Below are 23,866 nucleotides of genomic sequence, written 5' to 3'. Positions count from 1 at the left end.
TTACACTGGCTCCCAGTCACATTTAGGATTGATTTTAAAGTATTATTACTGGTATATAAATCATTTAATGGCCTAGGACCTCAATACATTGCAGATATGCTCACTGAATATAAACCCAACAGATCACTCAGATCATTAGGATCACATCAACTAGAAATACCAAGGGTTCACTCAAAGCAAGGAGAGTCCGCTTTTAGCTATTATGCCAGCCGCAGCTGGAACCAGCTTCCAGAAGAGATCAGGTGTGCTCCTACAGTAGCCACATTCAAATCCAGACTCAAAACACATCTGTTTAGCTTTGCATTTACTGAATGAGCATTGTAGAACAGTATTTGAATGACGATATTAAAGTTTTCGTCTGAGAAAGAACTAAGAATGTGAATGCAGGGCTAAGGAAAGTGAAAAGAATGTGCAAGTCAATGAAAGAGAAAAGAAAGTTGATAGATGGAAGTCGTAAGAAGATTGAAAGAGAAAAGAAAGTTGATAGATGGAAGTCGTAAGAAGATTGAAAGAGAAAAGAAAGTTGATAGATGGTAAGAAGATTGAAAGAGAAAAGAAAGTTGATAGATGGTAAGAAGATTGAAAGAGAAAAGAAAGTTGATAGATGGTAAGAAGATTGAAAGAGAAAAGAAAGTTGATAGATGGTAAGAAGATTGAAAGAGAAAAGAAAGTTGATAGATGGTAAGAAGATTGAAAGAGAAAAGAAAGTTGATAGATGGAAGTCGTAAGAAGATTGAAAGAGAAAAGAAAGTTGATAGATGGTAAGAAGATTGAAAGAGAAAAGAAAGTTGATAGATGGAAGTCGTAAGTCGTAAGAAGATTGAAAGAGAAAAGAAAGTTGATAGATGGAAGTCGTAAGAAGATTGAAAGAGAAAAGAAAGTTGATACATGTAAGTCGTAAGAAGATCCTTTTAAAAGAAAGATACCGGTTGATGTAAAATATGTCCGACTGTTTGCACTGTATTTTATTATTTTATTTTCCAAACTGTGATTCAGGAAGATTTTATTATTTTTTAGGGCTGTCTGATTGGAAGAGATTTTGAAGGGGAACGGGAGAGCTTCACTCCGACGAGGCGAGTGAAGATTATCTATACTACGGAGAGTATAGAGGTTCGCTGTTTGTTTAAAACAGCAAAAGTGAAACGTGCTCTGTGGGGGACACCACCCCAGCAGAGGACGTCCCTGGATTGTAGGTCCAGTGGCACCGCAAACCTGCTCAATCACTTCCATCTCAGATAGGGTTTTAATTATTCTTATTTCTTTTGATTATTTTAATTTCTTCTATGTAAAGCACTTTGAATTACCTCTGCTTAGCTTTGCATTTACTGAATGAGCACTGTGCCACTGTTCGTCCGACTGTTTGCACTGTATTTTATTTTCTAAACTGTTTTAATTATTCTTATTTATTTTATTAGGTATGTAATTATTTCAATTTCTTCTATGTAAAGCACTTTGAATTACCAATGTGTATGAAATGTGCTATATGAATAAACTTGCCTTGCCTTGTAAATGAATAGGTACACATCACACCACATAACATCAGTTCCAATGAACAACAATCAATCATGTACTTCCATCTCACAGTATAGAAATAAAATGAAACTGGATATTTATGTTTTTAATCTTTTAAATCTATTTATGCATCACATTTTAATACACTCTAAAAAATGCTGGGTTGTTTCAACCCAATTTTGGGTAAAATATGGACAAACCCAGCCGTTGGGTTAAATTTTTACATTAAATTTTTAACCCAATGTTTGGGTTTGTCCATATTTTACCCAAAATTGGGTTGAAACAACGCAGCATTTTTTAGAGTGTATATTTATAATTTTTTAAAGGTTAAGATGAACTTCTGCTCCTCATATACATATCAAACATGTATATTGGCAATTAAATGAACTAAATCACCCTTATTTTACATATGAAAATGTGGTGTATTTAGTACTATTTAATATGTGCATTAATGTTGTCCTAAAGGCTTGCCGTAGTTTGGCTAGTGTGGAATTCTGCGCATGTCATAACGAGTTTGGAACCTGTTACCCACATGTGGAGTTTTGTATGTGATGCCCCGATATTTGATATAAAGCAGTTTAACGCGTGCTTTGCCTCGTTATTTAAGTACACCACATAATTGGCGACGAGATAAATCGGTTTAGTGGAAATGGCATACTTTTCCCAAAGACCGGACGAGTTCAAGCCGGAGAATGAAGCATGGTCTGCCTATGTTGAACGCATGGAGTTGCTGTTCGAAGCTCATGAAGTCAACGATGGAAAAAAAGTTCCAATATTGTTGAGCTCAGTCGGCGCATCAACGTATGGCCTTCTACGCAACCTTGTCCAGCCTGACAAGCCAAAGGACAAAACCTTTAATCAAATTGTGACCATTCTAAAGGATTACTATGAACCTAAACCATTGGTCATTGCCGAGCGTTTCAGGTACCGTAAATGTGTTCAGAAAAGCGGCCAGACAGTGACGGAATATGCTGCCGAGCTGCGCCAACTCGCTGCAAAATGTGATTTCGGGGATAGGCTGGATGAAGCTCTACGTGATGGCTTTGTCAGCGGAGTCAGTTCTGAGGCATGCCAGCGCAAATTACTCTCAGAGGATAGACTGACTTTTGCGAGAGCCGTAGAGCTTGCTGTTAATATGGAGACAGCCCACCGAGACGCGCAGCAGTTGCGGAAAGGTGACGACGTCACCGCTGTTCACAAGGTAAAGGAGAGACAGCGCTCGCCCTCGAAACAAGAAGGGTGCTATAGATGTAAAGGAAAGGGTCATAGCGCCAGCGATTGTTTCTATAAAAATGTAAAGTGTCATAAATGTGGCAAAGTCGGGCATATTCAGAAGGCATGCAGGACTGGGGGGCAGACACGTGACAGGCAGGAAAAAAGGGGGAAGAGAAACAGTGAGCGCAAAGATAAAAAAATGACGGGCTACGTTCGAGCTGACGAAATAGAAGATGACATTCTGATGTTTTCTGTGTTCAGTGCATCTGGTGCTGGCCGACGGCCATACAGGGCAATTTTTGATGTAAATGGGAAAAAAGTGCCTCTGGAAATTGACACAGGAGCAGGAGTCAGCATTATATCAGAACATGTGTATGAGCAGTCATTCTCAGATGTGCCACTGGAGGGCAGCAGCGTCGCACTGAAGGGTTATTCAGGAGAGACTATTCCAGTGAAAGGACAGTTTACTGCAAAAGTGGCTTATGGAAATCAGATTGCTGATCTACCGCTTATAGTAGTGGCTGGAGGAGGTCCCTCTCTGTGTGGGCGTGAATGGCTGGATCAAATCAAACTGAACTGGAAAATGATTAAAAAAGTCACAGAAAGCGTTATACACCCAACAACTAAATCCAAGTCAGTTCAAGATGTGTTAAATAAATATGCTGATGTTTTTAAAGACGAGTTGGGGACGTTAAAAGACATTAAAGCAGCAATTTCTGTGAAGCCTGACGCAGTTCCAAAGTTCCATAAAGCCCGTGTCCTACCCTTCGCAATGAAAGAAAGGGTAGAAAAAGAACTGGAGCGTTTGGAAAAAGATGGTGTTATCAGCCCTGTGAAGCACAGCGAGTGGGCTGCTCCAGTGGTCCCTGTAACCAAGCGGGACGGTGGACTCCGCTTGTGCGGCGACTATAAAGTAACTGTGAACATGGCTACAAACACTGAAACATACCCACTACCGCGCATTGAAGAAGTTCTGGCAGCATTATGTGGGGGGAAGATATTCTCCAAAATTGACCTGGCAGCCACCTACCAGCAGGTCCTTTTAGATGACGAGTCAAAAAAGTATACAACTGTGAACACGCATAAAGGACTGTTTGTGTACAATCGGCTTTGCTTTGGCATTAATTCTGCTGTCAGTATTTTCCAAAGGATCATGGAGAACGTGATGAAGGATCTCAACGTCGTGGTCTATTTGGATGACCTGCTGGTGATGGGCAGGGACGAAACTGAGCATCTGCTGAACCTGGACAGAGTTCTACAGCGGCTGCAAGAAAATGGCCTAAGAGTTAAAAAAGCTAAGTGTGACTTCGGAAAAACACAAATTGAGTACTTGGGTCACATGTTGGATGGAAAAGGAGTCTACCCTTCTAAAGACAAGGTCAGAGCCATGCATGATGCTCCAACACCCACAAACATTAAAGAGCTGAGAGCTTTCCTTGGGTTAGTGAACTATTACGGTCGATTTTTGCCGCAGCAAAGTACTGTTTTGGCCCCACTTTACAGACTGCTGAAGGATCAAACGAAGTGGGGGTGGAGTAAAATAGAACAGAGCGCTTTTGATAGGTGCAAAGAAATGTTGGCCAGCGACAGGGTGTTAGTTCACTATGATCCGAACCTGCCGCTCTCTCTTGCATGCGACGCTTCAGCGTACGGAATTGGAGCCGTTATTCAGCACACAACACCTGATGGGCAAGAGCATCCAATAGCCTATGCGTCTCGTACGCTCTCGCCAGCGGAGAAGAACTATTCTCAAATTGAAAAGGAGGCGTTGAGCCTGGTGTATGGAGTGAAGAAATTCCACCAGTATCTGTGGGGGCGAAAGTTCAACTTAATCACCGACCATAAACCTCTGCTCACGCTGTTTGGAGAACATAAAGGGCTTCCAACAATGGCAGCAGCGCGTATACAGAGGTGGGCCATTATTCTGTCTGCCTATGATTATCATATAATCTATCGCCAGTCAGAAGAACACGGCAACGCAGATGGTCTGTCTCGTGTTCCACTGCCGGAAACTACGGACGCAGGAACAGAGAAAATAACAGCATACCTGCATGCACTAATCTGTGAACACCTGGAAGATGCACCACTGAGTGCAAAACAGATTTCCAAGGCGACCCGCAAAGATGCAGAGCTATCTAAGCTGCACCGATTCATCATGGAAGGGTGGCCGAAAGAAGTACCAGAAGAACTGAAAGTGTACTACAAAAAAAGAGAGGAACTGTCTGTTGAGCAAGGTTGTGTTCTATGGGGAACAAGAGTAGTGGTGCCTACAAAGCTGAGAACAGCAGTGCTTAAGGAGATCCACAGTGGACATCCTGGCATTGTAAAGATGAAGACAATTGCAAGGCAGTATGTCTGGTGGCCGCATGTAGACATGGACGTTGAAAAGCTGTGTAAGCAGTGTGACAGGTGTCAGTTGGAGCAGCGTATGCCACGCCCAGTTCCTCTGCACCCCTGGGAGTTTCCAGGAGAGGTTTGGAAAAGGCTCCACATTGACTTCGCAGGTCCGTTCATGGGTCACATGTTTATGGTAGTTGTAGACGCATATTCTAAGTGGCTGGAGGTTTTCAAAATGGCACAAATAACATCCTCCGCAACCATTTCAAGGCTTCGGAGACTTTTTGCGTCATATGGATTACCGGAGCAAGTTGTCACAGACAACGCCACAACCTTCACGTCAGAGGAGTTTCAGCTGTTCATGAAGAGGAACGGTATCCTTCACACAACTGGTGCACCGAGGCACCCTGCTACCAATGGCCTCGCTGAGAGGTATGTTGCCACATTCAAAGCAGGCATGAAAAAGCTGAATGGAGAGGATTTGAGTGTTGAGGACAAAATCTCGCATTTCCTGCTGCGATATCGCACAACTCCCAATAGTGCAACTGGAGAGTCACCAGCAGATTTGCACCTAAAGAGACATGTGCGTTCGCGGTTGGACTTTCTAAAGCCAAACATCGCCATGAGGGTGAGGAGGAGGCAGTATCAGCAGAAGGAAGAACATGACAATCGGGCTGTTGAGAGACAGTTTGATGTGGATGAACCGGTGTATCTACGAAATACTGCAGGGGATAAACCCAAATGGATCCCAGGAGTAGTTACACAACAGACAGGTCCAGTGTCATACCGGGTGCAGGGGGAGTTAACTGACCAGGTATACAGGCGTCATGGAGACCAGTTGCGACCTCGTTACCCTCAGGGTGATTCAGACCCAGAGCCTCAAGGAGCAACTCAGTCAACTGAGCAGGAGAGTGACCTTGCTGTGTCAGTCTCCGCAGCACCTGCACCAACACCACCTTTTACGTTGGATCAGCCTGGGCTGCCCGATCCAGTGACTGTGACTTTGAGGCGCTCAGAGCGCATGACTAAGCGACCGTCACGTTACAGAGATTAAAGATAGTAATGATACTGGGACTTGTTACTAAAGAGGGTTTGTGTTATTGTAAAGTTGGCATGTTTTGTTTAAATTGCCGGTCGTTAAATTAACCGGAGTGAAATCACTATTCTGTGAAAGAAGTATAGTTTTAAGTTTGGGCGTATGTTTATGCACCATGGGGGATTACCTTTAATTTTAAAGGGGAGGTAATGTGGTGTATTTAGTACTATTTAATATGTGCATTAATGTTGTCCTAAAGGCTTGCCGTAGTTTGGCTAGTGTGGAATTCTGCGCATGTCATAACGAGTTTGGAACCTGTTACCCACATGTGGAGTTTTGTATGTGATGCCCCGATATTTGATATAAAGCAGTTTAACGCGTGCTTTGCCTCGTTATTTAAGTACACCACAGAAAACAAGAGGATAAATACTCTCTCTCAATCAAATGACTTGTAAGTCAACAAAACAGGGTATAAAGGCACCTTTAGCGGTGTGAACACTATCAAAGAACTGCTACAGTGGAGCTTATCTGAGCTAGTGTAACCCTGGTTAAATAAAGGAAGAAAGTTTAATTTATTTGCAATTTATTAACATCTAATTTCCCTACTGAAGGTAAAATAGTGATGTGTAAAAGCGATTTTAGAAAAATAGTGGGTGAATTAAGAAAAGCAGTTATTATTAGTTGATTTGCGATTGACTGACCAATGAGAACGCTCCCGACATCACGCGCTGTGCGTGTGTGTGGACGCGCCTGCGAAACGAGAGTTGAGCATAGAGGAGAGAAGACGTGAGTCGATCTTCGCGCTAAAAGTTAGATTAATATAGTTGAAAGAAAAGTAGAAAAAACGTTAATTTAATTCAATTCATTCCGTGAAGTGTATGGAGAAGCTGAGTGAGTGTTGAGTTGCATTTTACTCCGGTGAGTCAGAATAACTTTCTAAATGTTAATGTATAAACTTCCTAACACGATTATAAAATGGTTAATTCGTTTGACTAAATTGTTATTTCCAATTTCATGTCGTATTTCAACGTTAGAGATTAAAGTGAATCGTGTGAATATTCCTCGTTCACCGACGCCATTGCTGGCCACGCGGGCCTGTGAGACACGCATGGGTGAAAGCAAAAGACGATTAATATAGAGGTAAATGAGTAATATATAAGTTCTTGTGGAGAACTACTGCTTTGTTCTATTGTTTAATTTTACTATTTCATTTTAAATGATTGTAAGTGTGGTCATATTGAACCGCGTGGTCATTCCTCCATTTCAGTTCACGGGCGCCATTATTGGTCACGTGCGCTTGTGTGAGAAAGACCAGTAGGATTGTTTTAGAGGTACATAGTGTAATATCTCTTCTTGAAAAATTATATTTGTATGTTTAATTGTTATTTTGATATGTGATGTGAAATTCTTTCTGAAATCACTAAATGAATGTTCTGGTCTGTGATCAGGCCAGGTTTTTTTGTTTTGTTTTCTCTTTCTTTTTCTTCTTTGTATTTCTATTTTGTCCTTGATTCTGCGGATGGTGATGATCTGTGATATCCTGTGAGAAATGTCAAGTTTGATGGCGAGCCACCCGAATCTATTACGGTGAAAGAATCTACTAAGGTGAAAGGACATCAATTCGTAAAGAAGAGTTCAATATCCTTTCCTTTCTGCTCCAGTCAAGACAATTCACATGCAGAGACTATTGAGTTTTTCTTCAAGATTTAAAGACGAATACAGAGACTGATACAAAACTGATATATGCTTGAAAAGAGTGTTTAAGGAAAAGAAAAAAGACACCACTCCATTATTAATTTTATTAATTTTATTTTCTTCTGTCATTGCAATTATCTGTGTATGTTTTGGGGTAAAGGAAGAGTGCACTCTAGGGGAATTTTCATGTTTAAATTGTGTGTATAATTGACTGACATTTGTAATTAACCTTTCTGATTTTTCTCATTGGAAACCAAGATTACATACCAGTTGTATTCAACCTGTGTCGATTGTTGTTTCTCACCACAACCCGCTACCTCCTTTACGAGCTAATAAAAGAATCTTCTGATTAATTATCTGCACGAATAGCAATTTAATTAATTAATTGTTAAATACTGCAGACACCCGTTACATAAAGTTTGGCGAGCCAGCCAGGAGGTGGCGCTGTTGCTGAGAACTAACAATCGACACAGGTTGAATACAACTGGTATGTAATTTTGGTTACATTAGCAAAACAAACCAAAACAAATTCACATTCAAATGTTAACGATTAGCACGCGGCTAGCGCGATTAGCGATATTTTATGAGCATCTCAAACAACATAAAACAATCTGAATCTGCGTCTGTATGGTATCAACCAGTAAGAATCAGGTTCACAACTCCGATTGGTTTTAAAATAACATTATTTGGTGCAATAATGGAGCTAGTACAATCAGCATAATAATCGCATTAGTATTACCATCCTTACCGGTGGTATCTTGAGAACCTCAAGATACCTCCGCTTAACTCTCTCTCGCGAGAAGAAAAAGTATCCCGGGCCTTTAGTCACGAGATCAGAGATTAGTTAGGAGTCAACTAACCTTCTGTCGACCTCTTTTCTTTAGCCTGGATATTCCACTCCTTTGAGCCGATGTTGCAGCTACAGAAGCCTCCGACTAGCACACACATCATACACTTATATGAGATATTTGTGAGGAAAGATGAAGACATCCTGGTGCTGGAATATCCTCATCATGCGATGACCTTGTTTGAATATGTCCAGAGATACCGAGGCAGCCTGACTGAGATTGCGGTGAAGCACATAATTCGGCAGCTCGCTGTTGCGCTGCAGCATTGCATGCATCACAGCATCTTTCACAACACGCACATAAAAAACATCCTCGTATATCAGAACAGCCTGGAGGTCAAGCTGATGGACTTCAGAGGCGCACTGATCCTCCCAGAGACACGTGAGTCGGCTTCTCCAACACCGCCCACTGTTGATGTGTTTGATGATGCTTTACTAAACTCTGCACATGTGTTCCTACAGGAGCTGATGAACACATTTTAAATGCAGCGGTCAGAAAGTACGCGGAGTGGGCCGTGAGTGACGATATACGGATACTGCTGGATGCGCTGGTGCCCAAAATAAGCCGATGGTTTTTGCAAATGTCACATTTGTCCAAAGGTGCGACCAACAACAAGAGTGAAATGGAAATGACATTGTTTGAAAAACATATAGAGCTCAGTAAAATGATCAGTGTCAATGATGAGCAAAGTGTAAAACACAGCGGATTGACAATGAATGTTTAGCATTGGATAAATGTTCATGGGCATCCAGCAGTGTTGCGCGGGTCAATGTATAAACAACCCGCACCCGACCGACGTTTTCAACGACACGCTTTCTGACCCACATTTTTAAAAAGTAGTAAGGGGGGGGCATGTGTTTATCCAGTCTAATCGAACTGTGTGTCTCTCTCCCCGACTTTCCCAGCAAAAATCCCGCCCCCTCTCAGAAAATACATAAAACGGGCATTACTGAGCTATATGCGTTTAAAAGTAGCCTATTAAAATGGTACAATGGCATTGCTCAGTTCAACGTGTTGGGAAATTGGGCATACAAGTACACATGACAAAGCCAGCACTTTGGTCATCATCTTTCATTCTTTCGGCAAATGTCTCCCACACTTTGCTCTTTCCATTTGTGTATTTGCGGAGCTTCCACTCCCCAGTCTTCACCTTTTCTCTTGCCGCCTCCATCTCTACCGTCATCTTCGCGCCAACTCTCTCTCTCTCTCACACAGCTTTCAACCTAATGAACACACAATATTTAAATATTCGGTACAGGATTTTTCTTTGAATTTCTATCGTTAAGAGGATATTTTTCATACCAATTCTTGCGTTCGAGCAGCTTCTTCAACGGTGGAAATGCGTGTTTGATTTAATAGTAAATTTCCTGGGGTGTACGCGCCACCCTCAGGCAGAGTAGAGAGTTGCACTCCAGTAACCTTATGTGGGTTACACATGACTTCACTGTACATGGCTAAAGAATCTGCAATGTTCAAAATGTGGCTTAGTGTGTGTAACACTGAATAAATGCTGATTAATAAATGAATGCAGTGTGTTTTTGGACATAAAAACACAATTCCCTATAAAGTTAGCATTGGAGGGTTTGTTATTTTACAGCAGAGAATAAATTCAATCTGTTCATCATATAAAGCGATCGAGTCTCTTCAGGAGATTTGGTCTAAACAGCTCGATTTAAATAGATTATAGTTTATCTATGTTCGCGGCGACGTCACCGGCAGCGTGAGTTTCATATCACGTCACAGGCCGAGTTGTTCAGGTCAGTCAGTGCAGCGATTATCATCAGAGTCAGAGTTAGACAGAGCCAGAGCTAGTCAGAGTTAGACATGATGGAGGAGAGAAACTCAACGGAGGAGAGTGAAGCTCCCGCTTCCCCTAGAGTCGCGTGGGAGAACAACACCACAGGTTAATACACACACACACACATACACTTTTGACCACGTTATACTTTAGACCGTGCGTGCCGGAGTGTGAAGTCTGGACGTCCTGTAAAGAACACGTTCATATTCCTATGAAATATTAGATAATATTATGAAAATGTTGGCAATTATTACTCCCATTATTACATGTTGCGATAATTTACCAAACCAGAATCCTTAGCAAAGCCATGAAGATCCTATCAGACATGCTCTGTTTAATGAGTTCGAGAGATTACCATCGGTCTGTGATTTAGGATGCCAGCATTTTTTTTTAAATAGGGAGGGGGCGGGAAATCTCTCCTGCCACAGGCATTAAAATGCTTAAATGAAAGATAGTGTTTTTTTCTTTCTTGTAGAGTTTACTGAGTGTTTACTGAGTCCTCAGTGACGAGTCTGGGAGGACTGCTTCTGTTTTTGTCATTGATTTTGTGATTTTAAAAATGTGTTTTTGTGTTTTCATATGTTTGTTTTTATTTCTGTGTATGCATGTTAAAACTCATTGCAACAAAATTTCCCCATGGGGATAATAAAAGTCAACAACAAGAACATATAGGCTACTAATATGCAAATTAGATACAGTGTACAGATACATTGTATTGAATGGGAATTACATTTATGGACATTTTACCCTCATATTGCATAAGTAAAATTAAATGGCATATCAATTCATTCCGATATATCTTCCATAACATAGTTGAGAATCATCTTTATACAATGTTTGGTTAAAAAAATATATCCCGAAATCGAAACATTTATTGGTGAATGAAAGAAAAAATCCGAATGTAATTTTATTGTTAAACAACAGAGTCCTGGTGTCCACTACAGAGAACATGCATATGGATAACATATCCTTTTCACAAATGATTAGTTTCTTATGCTCTAAACAATAATGACATAAACACAAGAATACTAAATTCACAAAACTTTTTATCTGGGTTTCAGGAGCATATAAACAGACATAAACAGGAGACAATTAAAATGTGACTTACGTGTAGCGCAGCTTTAGCGACGTGTGTGTGATTCTTCTCGTGTTCTTCAATGCAGAACTAGTGCATCATTCAGCCGTAATCTGTGCTAATAATAACACACACGTTTCTTTCTCATCAATATTGTTGTTTGCAGAAAATCACTCAAAGTGGACGAGTGCGTGTGCCAGCGGCCGGAGAGCGTGGAAACGTCTCTTCCACACGGAGACCAAAGTGTGTGCTTTTGTGCCCGAGGAGGAGCGTCCACAACCCCCGCAGGACTCACCACGCACACGTCTGTTTATTATCGTCAGTCATGCTTCTGGCTTTAGTGTAATCTCTACTCCTGTGGTCTCCTGGCCTCAGGTGTGTTTGCGGCTGGACTTCAGGCTCATGCTGGATATTATTACCATGCTAACGTGTGTTTTTCAGGATCCTTTCGATCTCTTTACGAGGTGGTGAAGGAGCTAAAAACCAGAGGCGACCGTACTGATTACATGGGATTCCGCAAGTCGGATAGCAAACGAGTATGTTACTCACACTTTTCCCTTTAGTCTTCAGTCCTGACACAAACATACAGTTTTGATCAGAAATGTAGAAATGCACATAAACTAAAATGGATCAGATTACTTACATTTGCAACAATTTTCTTCACTTTTTAGGTGCTCATCAGTTTTTTTAGGAAGAGCCGGCCTGAGAAGCTGGTGGACTTTGAAAGTTGACAACTTTATTCTTCATGAAATTCTCCAATAATCGTTTTATTAAATTCTAATTTGGTAATTGATAAACCTGTATGTAGACCGTATAAGATATAGTTGAAAGCCTAGAAACATCAGTTGTAAAGTACATTGCTTTCATCTTTAATAAACTCTTTAAGCCCAAAGTATGTGGTTTATCCCCAAGTATATTTAAGTAATTAAATGAATATAAACATGTGATTAATTGACTGATGGCTCGAATGAATGACAGGGCAGCCCAAGAGTTTACTTTGAAAGGCTCGCGAGATGAAAAAGTATCCCGGGCCTTTAGTCACGAGATCAGAGATTAGTTAGGAGTCAACTAACCTTCTTTCGACCTCTTTTCTTTAGCCCGGCTATTCCACTCCTTTGAGCCGAGACGCAGCGGCGATGTTGCTGCTACAGAAGCCTCCGACTAGCACACACATCATACACTTATATGACATTTTTGTGATGAAAGATGAAGACATCCTGGTTCTCGAATATCCGCATCAAGGCATGACCTTGTTTGAATATGTCCAGAGAAACCGAGGCAGCCTGACTGAGTTTGTGGTGAAGCACATCATTCGACAGCTCGTTGTGGCGCTGCAGCATTGCATGCATCACGGCATCTTTCACAACACACACATGAAGAACATCCTCATATATCCGAACAGCCTGGAGGTCAAGCTGATGGACTTCAGAGGCGCACTGATCCTCCCAGAGACACGTGAGTCGGCTTCTCCAACACCGCCCACTGTTGATGTGTTTGTTAATGCGTTACTAAACTCTGCAAATGTGTTCCTACAGGAGCTGATGAACCCATTTTAAATGCAGCGGTCAGAAAGTACGCTGAGTGGGCCGTGAGTGACGATATACGGATACTGCTGGATACGCTGGTGCCCAAAATAAGCCGATGGTTTTGGCAAATGTCACATTTGTCCAAAGGTGAGACCAACAACAAGAGTGAAATGGAAATGACATTGCTTGAAAAACATATAGAGCTCAGTAAAATGATCAGTGTCAATGATGAGCAAAGTGTAAAACACAGCGGATTGACAATGAATGTTTAGCATTGGATAAATGTTCATGGGCATCCAGCAGTGTTGTGCGGGTCAATGTATAAACAACCCGCACCCGACCGATGTTTTCAACTAACCCACCCGCACCCCATGTGTTTATCCAGTCTAATCGAAGTGTGTGTCTCTCCCCCGACTTTCCCAACAAAAATCCCGCCCCCTCTCAGAAAATACATAAAACGGACATTACTGAGCTATATGCGTTTAAAAGTAGCCTATTAAAATGGTACAATGGCATTGCTCAGTTCAACGTGTTGGGAAATCGGGCATACAAGAAGTACACATGACAAAGCCAGCACTTTGGTCATCATCTTTCATTATTTCGGCAAATGTCTCCCACACTTTGCTCTTTCCATTTGTGTATTTGCGGAGCTTCCACTCCCCAGTCTTCACCTTTTCTCTTGCCGCCTCCATCTCTACCGTCATCTTCGTGCCAGTTATTCAGCCAATAAAGTGTAGGCCTATGTATTTCATAGAAAATTGTGTCTAGTACTATATCAATTACAAAGGTTTAATTGGCATCTTTATTTCAAACGACCCGACCGACCCTAATGTCTTAGAAATATTTTTGACTGACTCATAACCGCGCGTGACCGCAGGCACCCGCTCATTTTGGATCAACCCGCGCAACACTGGCATCCAGAGAATATCATAGAAACAGCAAGAAATGCTGGGGGAAACCCGCAACATAAATGAACTTTTCCTCCATTTTGCTTAGGAACTAATGTGGTCGGAACCAAAGTTTACAGGATTGTGTTCTCTGGTATCCTCTCAGGCGGAGGATACCATCATTGCTCATCATTACATATGGCTATATATATATATATTTTTTTAAATGGCTAATAAAAATAGCATTTCTCTAGGGAAATGTCATATTGCAAGAAATATCGTTATCGCAATATTCAACAACATCATCGCATATTTTCCCAATATCGTGCAGCCCTAATGCACGATCGGTTCCGTGTTTTGTCTCAGCACGCCCAGTTACATCCGGTGCTGTGCGTCGGATGCCGTTTTTGCATTAGGTGGAGATTACACTCTCTGTTTACAAGAACTTCCAGCGGTTAACATGAATGATGTTATCAATATTGTGAGGAAGTTAGCGGCCACACCTAATGCTGCGTTCACACCAAACGCGAATAGAGCGTCTGGCGCGAGTGATTTCAATGTTAAGTCAATGTAAAGACACGTTTACGCGTCCTGCGGTACGAATGAGGCGTTTAGCGCGGCGCGGTATACAAGAATGACACGAATTGACACGCGAATTAGGTGAATTGAGCGTCTGGCGTGAGTGGTGCATTGTGCAGTCACGCGTTTGACGCGAATTTTTTTTACTTTGGCGTCAATTCGCGCCGCGTTAACCCAATCAGGAGCCTGCTTGCTGCTGTCACGTGGTGAAGTGACATGATAAACGGGGGCAGGCCCGCTTTTCAGTTTATAATGTAATTTAAAATGTTTTAGCCTCAATAACTTATTTTATATGTTTGGCCTCAATAACTTATTTTGTAATATGACTAAATGCCCGTGTGAAAGAAGTAATGACATTGTTCAGATGTTAACTATGAATGTGACACTGAACACTTGCACTACATTTCTGAATGAGATGAAGAAAAAAACACATAATTAAAGAAGTCGTTTGACCTACGTTATAACGAGTCATTCATGTATTTTAACTTATATGTTTCATATAATAGAACCGAAGCTATAGATTGTGAATTTAAACATGTCTCGTTGACCAGCGGCAGACGTCAGGAGGACTAGTCGAGGTAAGGCTGTTCCCGGCGGGTTACATGAGCGCTGAGGATCGCCTGGATCTCACAACTCCGAAACGTCAGATCAAATGTTTTAAAAAGGCGCTATCTTTATAAATAAACCACAGATTTGAGCTTTAAACAACTACATTCTCGACTGAACAACTCTTAAAACTACATTTCGTGACACAATAACAGTAGTATTTTTAAATTTGGCTTTTCTTGCTAACAGAACCGCCTAGCACTTGCCCTCCCGGAAGAAGCGGATTACGCCTCGGACGGGCGTCAATTTCGCTTCAAACGCTTGCTTTTTACGAATGCATTCAAAATGTTCAAGCGTCAAACTAGACACGATGGATGCGAATTTGACGCTCTAGTCGCGTTTGGTGTGAACGCAGCATTCGAGTAAGAAAGAGAAGTTTTCAAAATGTGCATATTTATTGGGGATATCGAGAGGTAGATGATAAATCTGTATGTTGCTCTTTCTGTATACACCAAACTTTTTGCTAGAACTTTTTTAGACCCGCTCGAGCTCAAGAGCAGTGCGGGCGCTGGAGAAGTCGGTGACCGTGAGGAAGCTTCGGCTTTTGTGGCAGTCACAGCCAGCCGTCCTCATGGTCCTCGACTTCTCTCAGGCGGGAGAGCGACCGGCTCAGGTGTGGGCCTTGCCACCTCAGGCGCTTGCCTCACCGGCCCGGGACGGAGGCAGATGACATTGGTATGAATCAGTTTATCATCACAATCCTAATAGTAACTAAAATGTATCATTAATAGCTAAATTGATGGTTTGTTTTTCAGATGAGCTGTTACCCCAGTATGAGGAGTTGCCACCAGTCGGGGCGGAGGCCACAGCGCTGTGGAGACCCGATGACCTGGAGGCCAATATAAGTATGAATCCCTTTATCATCACAATCCTAATAGAGCTGCAGTTACTCGATAAGTGGTCCACTAAATTGATGGTTTGTTTTTCAGATGAGCTGTTTTCCAATTGGGTTGAGTTTGACATGTGGGAGGTTTTGTTTTGATTTATTTCAGTCTGTTAATAAAGTTTTGAAAAATGTGTTTGTGTCCTTGTCTTTTTTGGCCGCATAAATGATGCGTAAACAAATCAGGACACTGGCGGCTTCAGTTCTCACCAGTGGAAGAGAGCGAAGGGGTGTCGTCCATCTTTTTCTACAGCCTATGTAGCAGACTAACGGTTTGAGGGGAGTTGCCGTGCCCTCGCGAGCCAGATCACATGACAGGAAGAGAAGTCGTTTCGAGGGTGGAGGGAAGGATAACGTATTTGATTAATGATTAAAAAAAATTGAGTGCAAAGATAAATCATTTATAATAAACACTACAATATTACATATAAAAAAATACGAATTGTACAATTTTTTTTCATGGCAACTTTAAAGTGGTTTTGTACATATTGAAAATGAATTATAGAACTGTTTATGATAATAATAAGGCTGCAGACTAATAACCACATAAATGAATTAAATTAAAAGTTTAGGATAATGTAAGATATGCTCATGAATGAAGGCACATTTTGTGTTTTAACATGTACATCAAGTGTTAATACCTACAGTCAAACCAAACTTTATTCAGACACCTTCAACATATCTCACATTATCACAGTTTATTCGCTGTAGTTTAGAAAATGGTAATAAAATATGACAAGATCTCCGAGTTATCAGATCAGTTGATATTTCACTGGATTTGGCCATTGTTCTGCGTTTACACTTGGCATTAACATGGGACCTGTATCTGGATGTTGTCCACATACACATTGAAAAGACGAGTGTAAACGCGCTTCTGATCGGAATGTTATCCGATCAGCGTGTCCAGTTTCGGAGGTAGTCGAGGACGCATTGTGATCGGATCTCAGTGTAATGTAAACGCAATCCAGCCACCGTGTCTGCATTCACAGGTGGACGTCATTTAAATCCCCGCCAGTCTCCCCACGTGGCTGTCAGAAAATAATGGCCAGACGCAGTTTAGACAATAAATTAAATTTATTTGAACCTTACAATAAACATATTTAAAACAGTTTATTTAGACTTAGACTTACATGATACTGTGTGTGTCATTTTTCATTTTAATTGTGCAACTCTGAACGAGGCGATCGCCTGTACAATCACAGCTGTGAGACATGAGATCTTAATGAAGAGCGTGCGCTGCTTTGCCAAAAGAATAATAGGACTAAACTTTTTAAATTTTATGTTTTAAATGTTCAGAGCTCTGCTCCAGATCGTCCACCCTCCGTTCAAGCTCCACGATCCGTTTGTCCTTTTCAATGTTTTGGAGGCGCAGCTGTTTAACCTCCTCTAATAATTCCAGAAGAAGTATAGAAAAACACGTGTGTGTGTGTGTGTGTAGTGAGCGCACTGACTCCAGCTATAGCGTGTGTGTGTGTGTGTGTGTGTGTGGGTGTGTCATTCATTCATCCTCATCAACATCCTCTTCCTCATCCACTGAAACAGCTGGACTCAGTCAGGAACGAGAGAGCTCAGATTCTGCCTGAGAAACTCAACATGAACACAAATAAAACAGGAGATATGCTGGAAATGCTCTTCATGAACGTTGTTGTTTCTTTATTTGTTGGCTGACTGTCTTTGCTCATTGTCACACTGTTGAGGTTCAGCGGCTGGTAGTGAAGCAGAATTATAGCACATCAACCGCATTTATACAGGACACTCAGATCTGCAGTAACTGCTCAATCTTTTCATATCTTTTTATCATGTCTTTATGTTTTGGGCCAAATTATGGAGAGTATCAGTAACTCAATCATTATTCCATGATGAGACTTTAAAAAAAAAATCTAATCATGGCCTCTTCATTCACTGATTATATTGTTTAATTTCTGAATTGATGTGTTCAGTTTTCTGTACCCATGTGTAACCCGCGTCTCAGGTTAGTGTAACCGATAACTAATTTAAGTAGTCATGAATCAAAGCTGGGCTAATATCAGAAGCTCTAGGCACGACTATGGAGCTTGAAATAGTAAAAAGTCAGCAGAGAACAGACAACACAAAGCAGGGAAATTTGACAAATGTATTGTACAAAATTAAAGACAGTTATTTACATTCCCTGCTGTAAATTCCTCTAAGCCGGCTTCCTGAGTGCACAGCGCACAATAAACCCAAAATAAATAACTTCAAATAAAGAGTCCAGGAAAAGTTCTTGGTGTGTGTGTGTTTCTTGCAGTATGTATGTTCTTTTCACTACCCGGGTAGGTTTACGTGTGTTCTTATCTGCACTGAAATGAAGGCACAGGATGATGATGGTTTCAAAGATGCCACGGCTGGCCACACCAGGCTCTCGGTCCGTTCACTTCTGGGGTTGGCTCGCCACTGACCACCAGGGTCAGAATCAGATGGTTTATCCCTTTCTAAAAACCAATCTATACATACATTACAAAATGCATTAGTTACTATTGCCTCATTTCAGTTCAAATCTAATCAACTTTTCTCCATTCAAATGTCAAATCAAATATAACCAATTGTAAAGGATATAAATACTATAATCATCATGTATGATACACATAATCTTCATGTATGGAACAGTTATTCCTTCCTGCTCAGCTACTGTTCGGACGCTCTTGCTTACTGCTCCGCGCTTTGCTCTATCGCTTTTATATTTTTATATTTTATCTTCTTTTATCAACTAATTTCAACTTCAGCAAATCAGCACAGTGCTCAAACGCTTGGATTACAACAAAAAAGCTGAATTATTTTACTCGACCAGCCTCCCACTGAAAGCTTACATTCCGGGGAAGAGAAAACACAACTGCATAAGGATAAGAGAAAATGCCTCTTCTGGAATCTACTTGCTGCAGCAATTGCCACAGACTTTTACAAAGGATTGCAGTTCTTGAAACAAAGTTATTTGCGGGACGACCAAACCAGACGGAACACACAACAGAGCTCCGTCATGGACGCCCTCAGCATACAGCCGGTGAGTTTCATGAATCTACTGCTCCTCAACAGGCTATACTGAGTGGTGAGAAACAAGCCGATCGACTTACAAATCGATGGCACACACAGGGAGCGAGACCAAAAGGCACTCGAGACATCAGATTGTCACGAGTATCACATATCGCCGCAGTAGCATCCTCTACCCCAGATACGGCTCTGACAAGGATTGCAAACACTGGTCTCCTACCACCGCCTATACATCTTGAGAACAGATTTGAAGTATTAATGAATGTAAATGGGGAATCCCCAAACGTGATGAATGTGATCGAACACAGACTGAATAAGCCAGTAGATAACACTGATGCTAACTTGCGCTGATAGTGGGTGACTCCATAATCAGAAACATTAGTAGCAGGAATACAACTACGTGCTGCCTTCCGCAAGCAACAACTTCTGATGTAAACAGGGAACTTGAGAACATTCTGATGAAACATAAGACTGCAAATCGACTCATCATTCATGTGGGGAAAAATGATATTCATAAAGAGTAGTCAGAACTCCTCAAGAAGAATTTTAATGAACTTTTTGAAACACTTAAAAGATTGAAAGTACAAACATTCATCAGTGGACCACTCCCAGCAAGAGGAACAAACAGGTTTTCACGGTTGCTTGGGCTTAATACATGGCTCCAAAAAACCTGCAATATAAAAGGAGTGAACTTCATTGACAACTTAAATATTTTCTGGAGTCAGAGGCAACTGTTCCAACAGGACGGCCTCCACCCAAACAAACTCCACACATTTTATTTATTATTGTTTATAGGCCTCCAAAATACTCTTCAGCCTTTGCTGAGGACTTTACAGAACTGTTATCAACCATTTCCTCTGAGTTTGACTGTTTTGCTATTGCTGGAGATTTTAACATTCACATAGACAATGCAGAAAACAGTATGGCAAAAGAAATCAAAACTGTTTTAAAAACTTTTGATCTGACTCAGCATGTACATGGACCGACACACAATCGTGGACACACTCTAGATTTACTTATCAGTAAGGGTCTAAACATTTCATCGATTGTTATTAAGGATGTAGCACTGTCTGATCATTTCTGTATTTTCTTTGATATATTGATCTCTCCTGCCATTGAAGCTAGATCTGTGTCTGTCAAGAAGAGATGCTTAAGGCGAGACACGGCAGGCAAAAACATCGGTTTTTTTTTCACTGGTCAATTTTGAGATTTTGGGCTATTTGTCTTCAATAACATGTCTTCTTTCAGACTTGTGGTGAAAAAAAGTCCAAAATACACATTTAGGTCTTTATTTGACTACACTTTGTCTATTTGCGTCTGTAGATTTCTCCGAAATTCAACAAAAGTTGGCGTTCTAAATCAACTCTGCTCGGCGATCTCTCTCTGCTTCCTTTTAATCACGCACATATCTGAAAATCTCTCTCTCTCCTGTACAATGCTGTCGGGTCCAAATATGGTCATTTCCTTTTAATCAGCAACCAATCGTGAAAGTAAAATGGGCATTTAACCCTAAAAGCGAAATCTCATTGGCTGATGTCAATTTCTGACAACGTGATTGGTTCAGATGCATCACGTGACGCGCTCTGACATTTAGATGTGTGTTTCTGACTGTTTTTCTGCTCAGTTAAAGGCCATAAATGCTGTGTTTATAAGTTTTGATGTGATTTAGGTGGTTTGTATTGTTGTTGCTAATTATTTGATAAGATATTGTGTCAGTAAATAGTTGTTTCTACTAAAAAAGTATGATTTTTTACATTACAAATCTTTAAATGCCTTTTTCTCAAAATGGGTTTTTTGTCATCCTCCAGTAGAAACATCTCAGCCTATGTAGCACCGATGTACACCAAATTTTCCAGTTATACACTTAGCAGTATTCTGAAGATATGTTCAGAGGGATTTGTTAATAAATCATTCCTGGCCTGATTTATGGGACATTTTAATCCAAAAAATATGGCGAAAATCGATTTTTTAAGGCTATGGACAGTGTATTTTGATTTCCTAGGTAATGAAAGCAAATATCCTGAAATCCCTCTGAACATCTTTTTTCATCTTGTGTGTAAAACAAAATGATAAAAGAATTTTGCACCTGGCTTTATCATATGTTCAGATCTATCTACCGAAAATATATGCAAAAGTGTGCATATTTAATGAGATAATACCTAATTTGCATAATTAAACATACAAATTTCAAAAACTTGTAATACATTTTTTTTATGAACTTGTGTAAGTAATCAACTGAGGAAGTTTCATGGTGATATCTATTATTTTTAAATTGTACCCTATTCACCTGTAGTGTCTCGCCTTAAGTGAGAACACTAGTGTACTATTTATGAAGGCTATATCTTCAACACCAAGCATATCTGCTGACTCTGTTGATTTTCTCCTTGATTCTTTTAACTCAAAAGTAAAAAGTGTAATTGATGATATTGCTCCTGTGAAGGTCAGGAAGAATGGTAGACAAAAGGCACCTTGGAGAAACTCAACAGCAGTGCAAAATATGAAAAGACAATGCAGAAAAGCAGAGCGCATGTGGCGGAAGACAACACTTGTAGTCCACTATAACATCTACAAAGACACCAGCCATGCTTTCAATATGGAACTAGGCAAAGCTAGACAGACTTTCTTCTCAAATATTATAAACAGCAACTTAAACAACACACGCACTCTTTTTGCTACTGTAGAGAGATTAACAAACCCCCCGAGCCAGATTACCAGTGAAATGCTCTCAGACAGCAAGTGCAGTGAGTTTGCTTCTTTCTTCTCTGAGAAAATCAATAATATCAGAAAGGTGATCAGCACATCCTTGAGTTGCACTGGGGTCAGACAGATCAGACCACAACCTGAGAAAGTAGTTACTATGTCTGATTTCAAAGAAATTGATGGCAAAATTTTAGAAGAAACCGTACAGCACCTTAAAACATCAACCTGCGCCATTGACGCTCTTCCCACATCTTTCTTCAAAAGTGTGTTAAACTGTTTAGAAGCAGATCTCCTAGAAGTGGTAAATGCCTCACTTCTCTCTGGAAGTTTTCCAAACTCCCTGAAAACTGCAGTTGTCAAACCCCTCCTGAAAAAGAGCAATCTGGATAAGACTATATTAAGCAATTATAGACCGATCTCAAATCTTCCTTTCATTGGCAAGATCATTGAAAAAGTTGTTTTCAATCAGCTGAACAAATTCTTAAGCTCGAATGGATACTTTGACAATTTTCAATCTGGTTTCCGATCACATCACAGCAGAGAGACAGCGCTCATAAAGATAATTAACGATATTCGCTTATACTGATACAGGCAAATTATCAGTGCTGGTACTACTCGACCTCAGTGCTGCTTTTGACACTGTTGATCACAACATACTTCTGGACAGACTGGAAAACTGGGTGGGGCTTTCTGGGATAGTCCTAAAATGGTTCAGGTCATACTTAGAAGCGAGAGGTTATTATGTGAGTATAGGAGACCATAAGTCTGAGTGGACATCCATGACATGCGGAGAATCTTGGGGTGTCTTTAGAGTCAGACCTTAGCTTCAGTAGTCACGTCAAAGAAATAACTAAATCAGCATACTATCATCTAAAAAATATTGCAAGAATTAGATGCTTTGTTTCCAGTCAGGACTTAGAAAAACTTGTGCATGCTTTCATCACCAGCAGGGTGGATTACTGTAATGGACTCCTTACTGGCCTTCCCAAAAAGACCATAAGACAGTTGCAGCTCGTACAGAAAGCTGCCGCAAGGATCCTGAGCAGAACCAGAAAATTTTAACACATCACACCAGTCCTCAGGTCTTTACACTGGCTCCCAGTCACATTTAGGATTGATTTTAAAGTATTATTACTGGTATATAAATCATTTAATGGCCTAGGACCTCAATACATTGCAGATATGCTCACTGAATATAAACCCAACAGATCACTCAGATCATTAGGATCACATCAACTAGAAATACCAAGGGTTCACTCAAAGCAAGGAGAGTCCGCTTTTAGATATTATGCCAGCCGCAGCTGGAACCAGCTTCCAGAAGAGATCAGGTGTGCTCCTACAGTAGCCACATTCAAATCCAGACTCAAAACACATCTGTTTAGCTTTGCATTTACTGAATGAGCATTGTAGAACAGTATTTGAATGACGATATTAAAGTTTTCGTCTGAGAAAGAACTAAGAATGTGAATGCAGGGCTAAGGAAAGTGAAAAGAATGTGCAAGTCATTGAAAGAGAAAAGAAAGTTGATAGATGGAAGTCGTAAGAAGATTGAAAGAGAAAAGAAAGTTGATAGATGGAAGTTGTAAGAAGATTGAAAGAGAAAAGAAAGTTGATAGATGGAAGTTGTAAGAAGATTGAAAGAGAAAAGAAAGTTGATAGATGGAAGTTGTAAGAAGATTGAAAGAGAAAAGAAAGTTGATAGATGGAAGTCGTAAGAAGATTGAAAGAGAAAAGAAAGTTGATAGATGGTAAGAAGATTGAAAGAGAAAAGAAAGTTGATAGATGGAAGTCGTAAGTCGTAAGAAGATTGAAAGAGAAAAGAAAGTTGATAGATGGTAAGAAGATTGAAAGAGAAAAGAAAGTTGATAGATGGAAGTCGTAAGAAGATTGAAAGAGAAAAGAAAGTTGATACATGTAAGTCGTAAGAAGATCCTTTTAAAAGAAAGATACCGGTTGATGTAAAATATGTCCGACTGTTTGCACTGTATTTTATTATTTTATTTTCCAAACTGTGATTCAGGAAGATTTTATTATTTTTTAGGGCTGTCTGATTGGAAGAGATTTTGAAGGGGAACGGGAGAGCTTCACTCCGACGAGGCGAGTGAAGATTATCTATACTACGGAGAGTATAGAGGTTCGCTGTTTGTTTAAAACAGCAAAAGTGAA

The 23,866-nt window shown here is 40.6% G+C and overlaps 2 protein-coding genes and 1 long non-coding RNA gene across 3 annotated transcripts in view; all 3 read left to right on the top strand.

Annotated features, from left to right (window-relative positions):
• Positions 1-16,130, top strand: part of LOC306997480 (uncharacterized protein) — a gene marked incomplete at its 5' end in the record, with an annotated part of 34,994 nt that extends 18,864 nt beyond the window's left edge. The window contains 5 exons of the mRNA XM_079610784.1: positions 12,614-12,971; positions 13,052-13,189; positions 15,593-15,789; positions 15,870-15,959; positions 16,044-16,130. Coding sequence (XP_079466910.1) covers positions 12,614-12,971; positions 13,052-13,189; positions 15,593-15,789; positions 15,870-15,959 — 783 coding nt within the window. The 3' untranslated portion in view covers positions 16,044-16,130. The remainder of the gene's footprint in view (positions 1-12,613; positions 12,972-13,051; positions 13,190-15,592; positions 15,790-15,869; positions 15,960-16,043) is intronic.
• Positions 6,921-7,537, top strand: LOC306997674. The gene is made up of 3 exons (XR_013797425.1): positions 6,921-7,018; positions 7,135-7,240; positions 7,368-7,537. It is a non-coding gene; the product is annotated as an uncharacterized lncRNA (long non-coding RNA).
• On the top strand, positions 9,107-12,557 carry LOC306997773 (uncharacterized protein). The gene is made up of 4 exons (XM_079611250.1): positions 9,107-9,242; positions 11,683-11,834; positions 11,958-12,052; positions 12,188-12,557. The coding sequence occupies exons 1-4, from the start codon at positions 9,211-9,213 to the stop codon at positions 12,245-12,247; spliced, it is 339 nt and encodes a 112-aa protein (XP_079467376.1). The 5' UTR covers positions 9,107-9,210; the 3' UTR covers positions 12,248-12,557.
• Positions 16,131-23,866: the final 7,736 nt, after the last annotated feature.

Source organism: Phoxinus phoxinus (assembly GCF_949152265.1).
Source record: "Phoxinus phoxinus genome assembly, chromosome: 4".
Classification (NCBI taxonomy): domain Eukaryota; kingdom Metazoa; phylum Chordata; class Actinopteri; order Cypriniformes; family Leuciscidae; genus Phoxinus; species Phoxinus phoxinus.
Note: the sequence above shows the minus strand (reverse complement) of the source record. Positions and strands in the feature narration are given on the sequence as shown.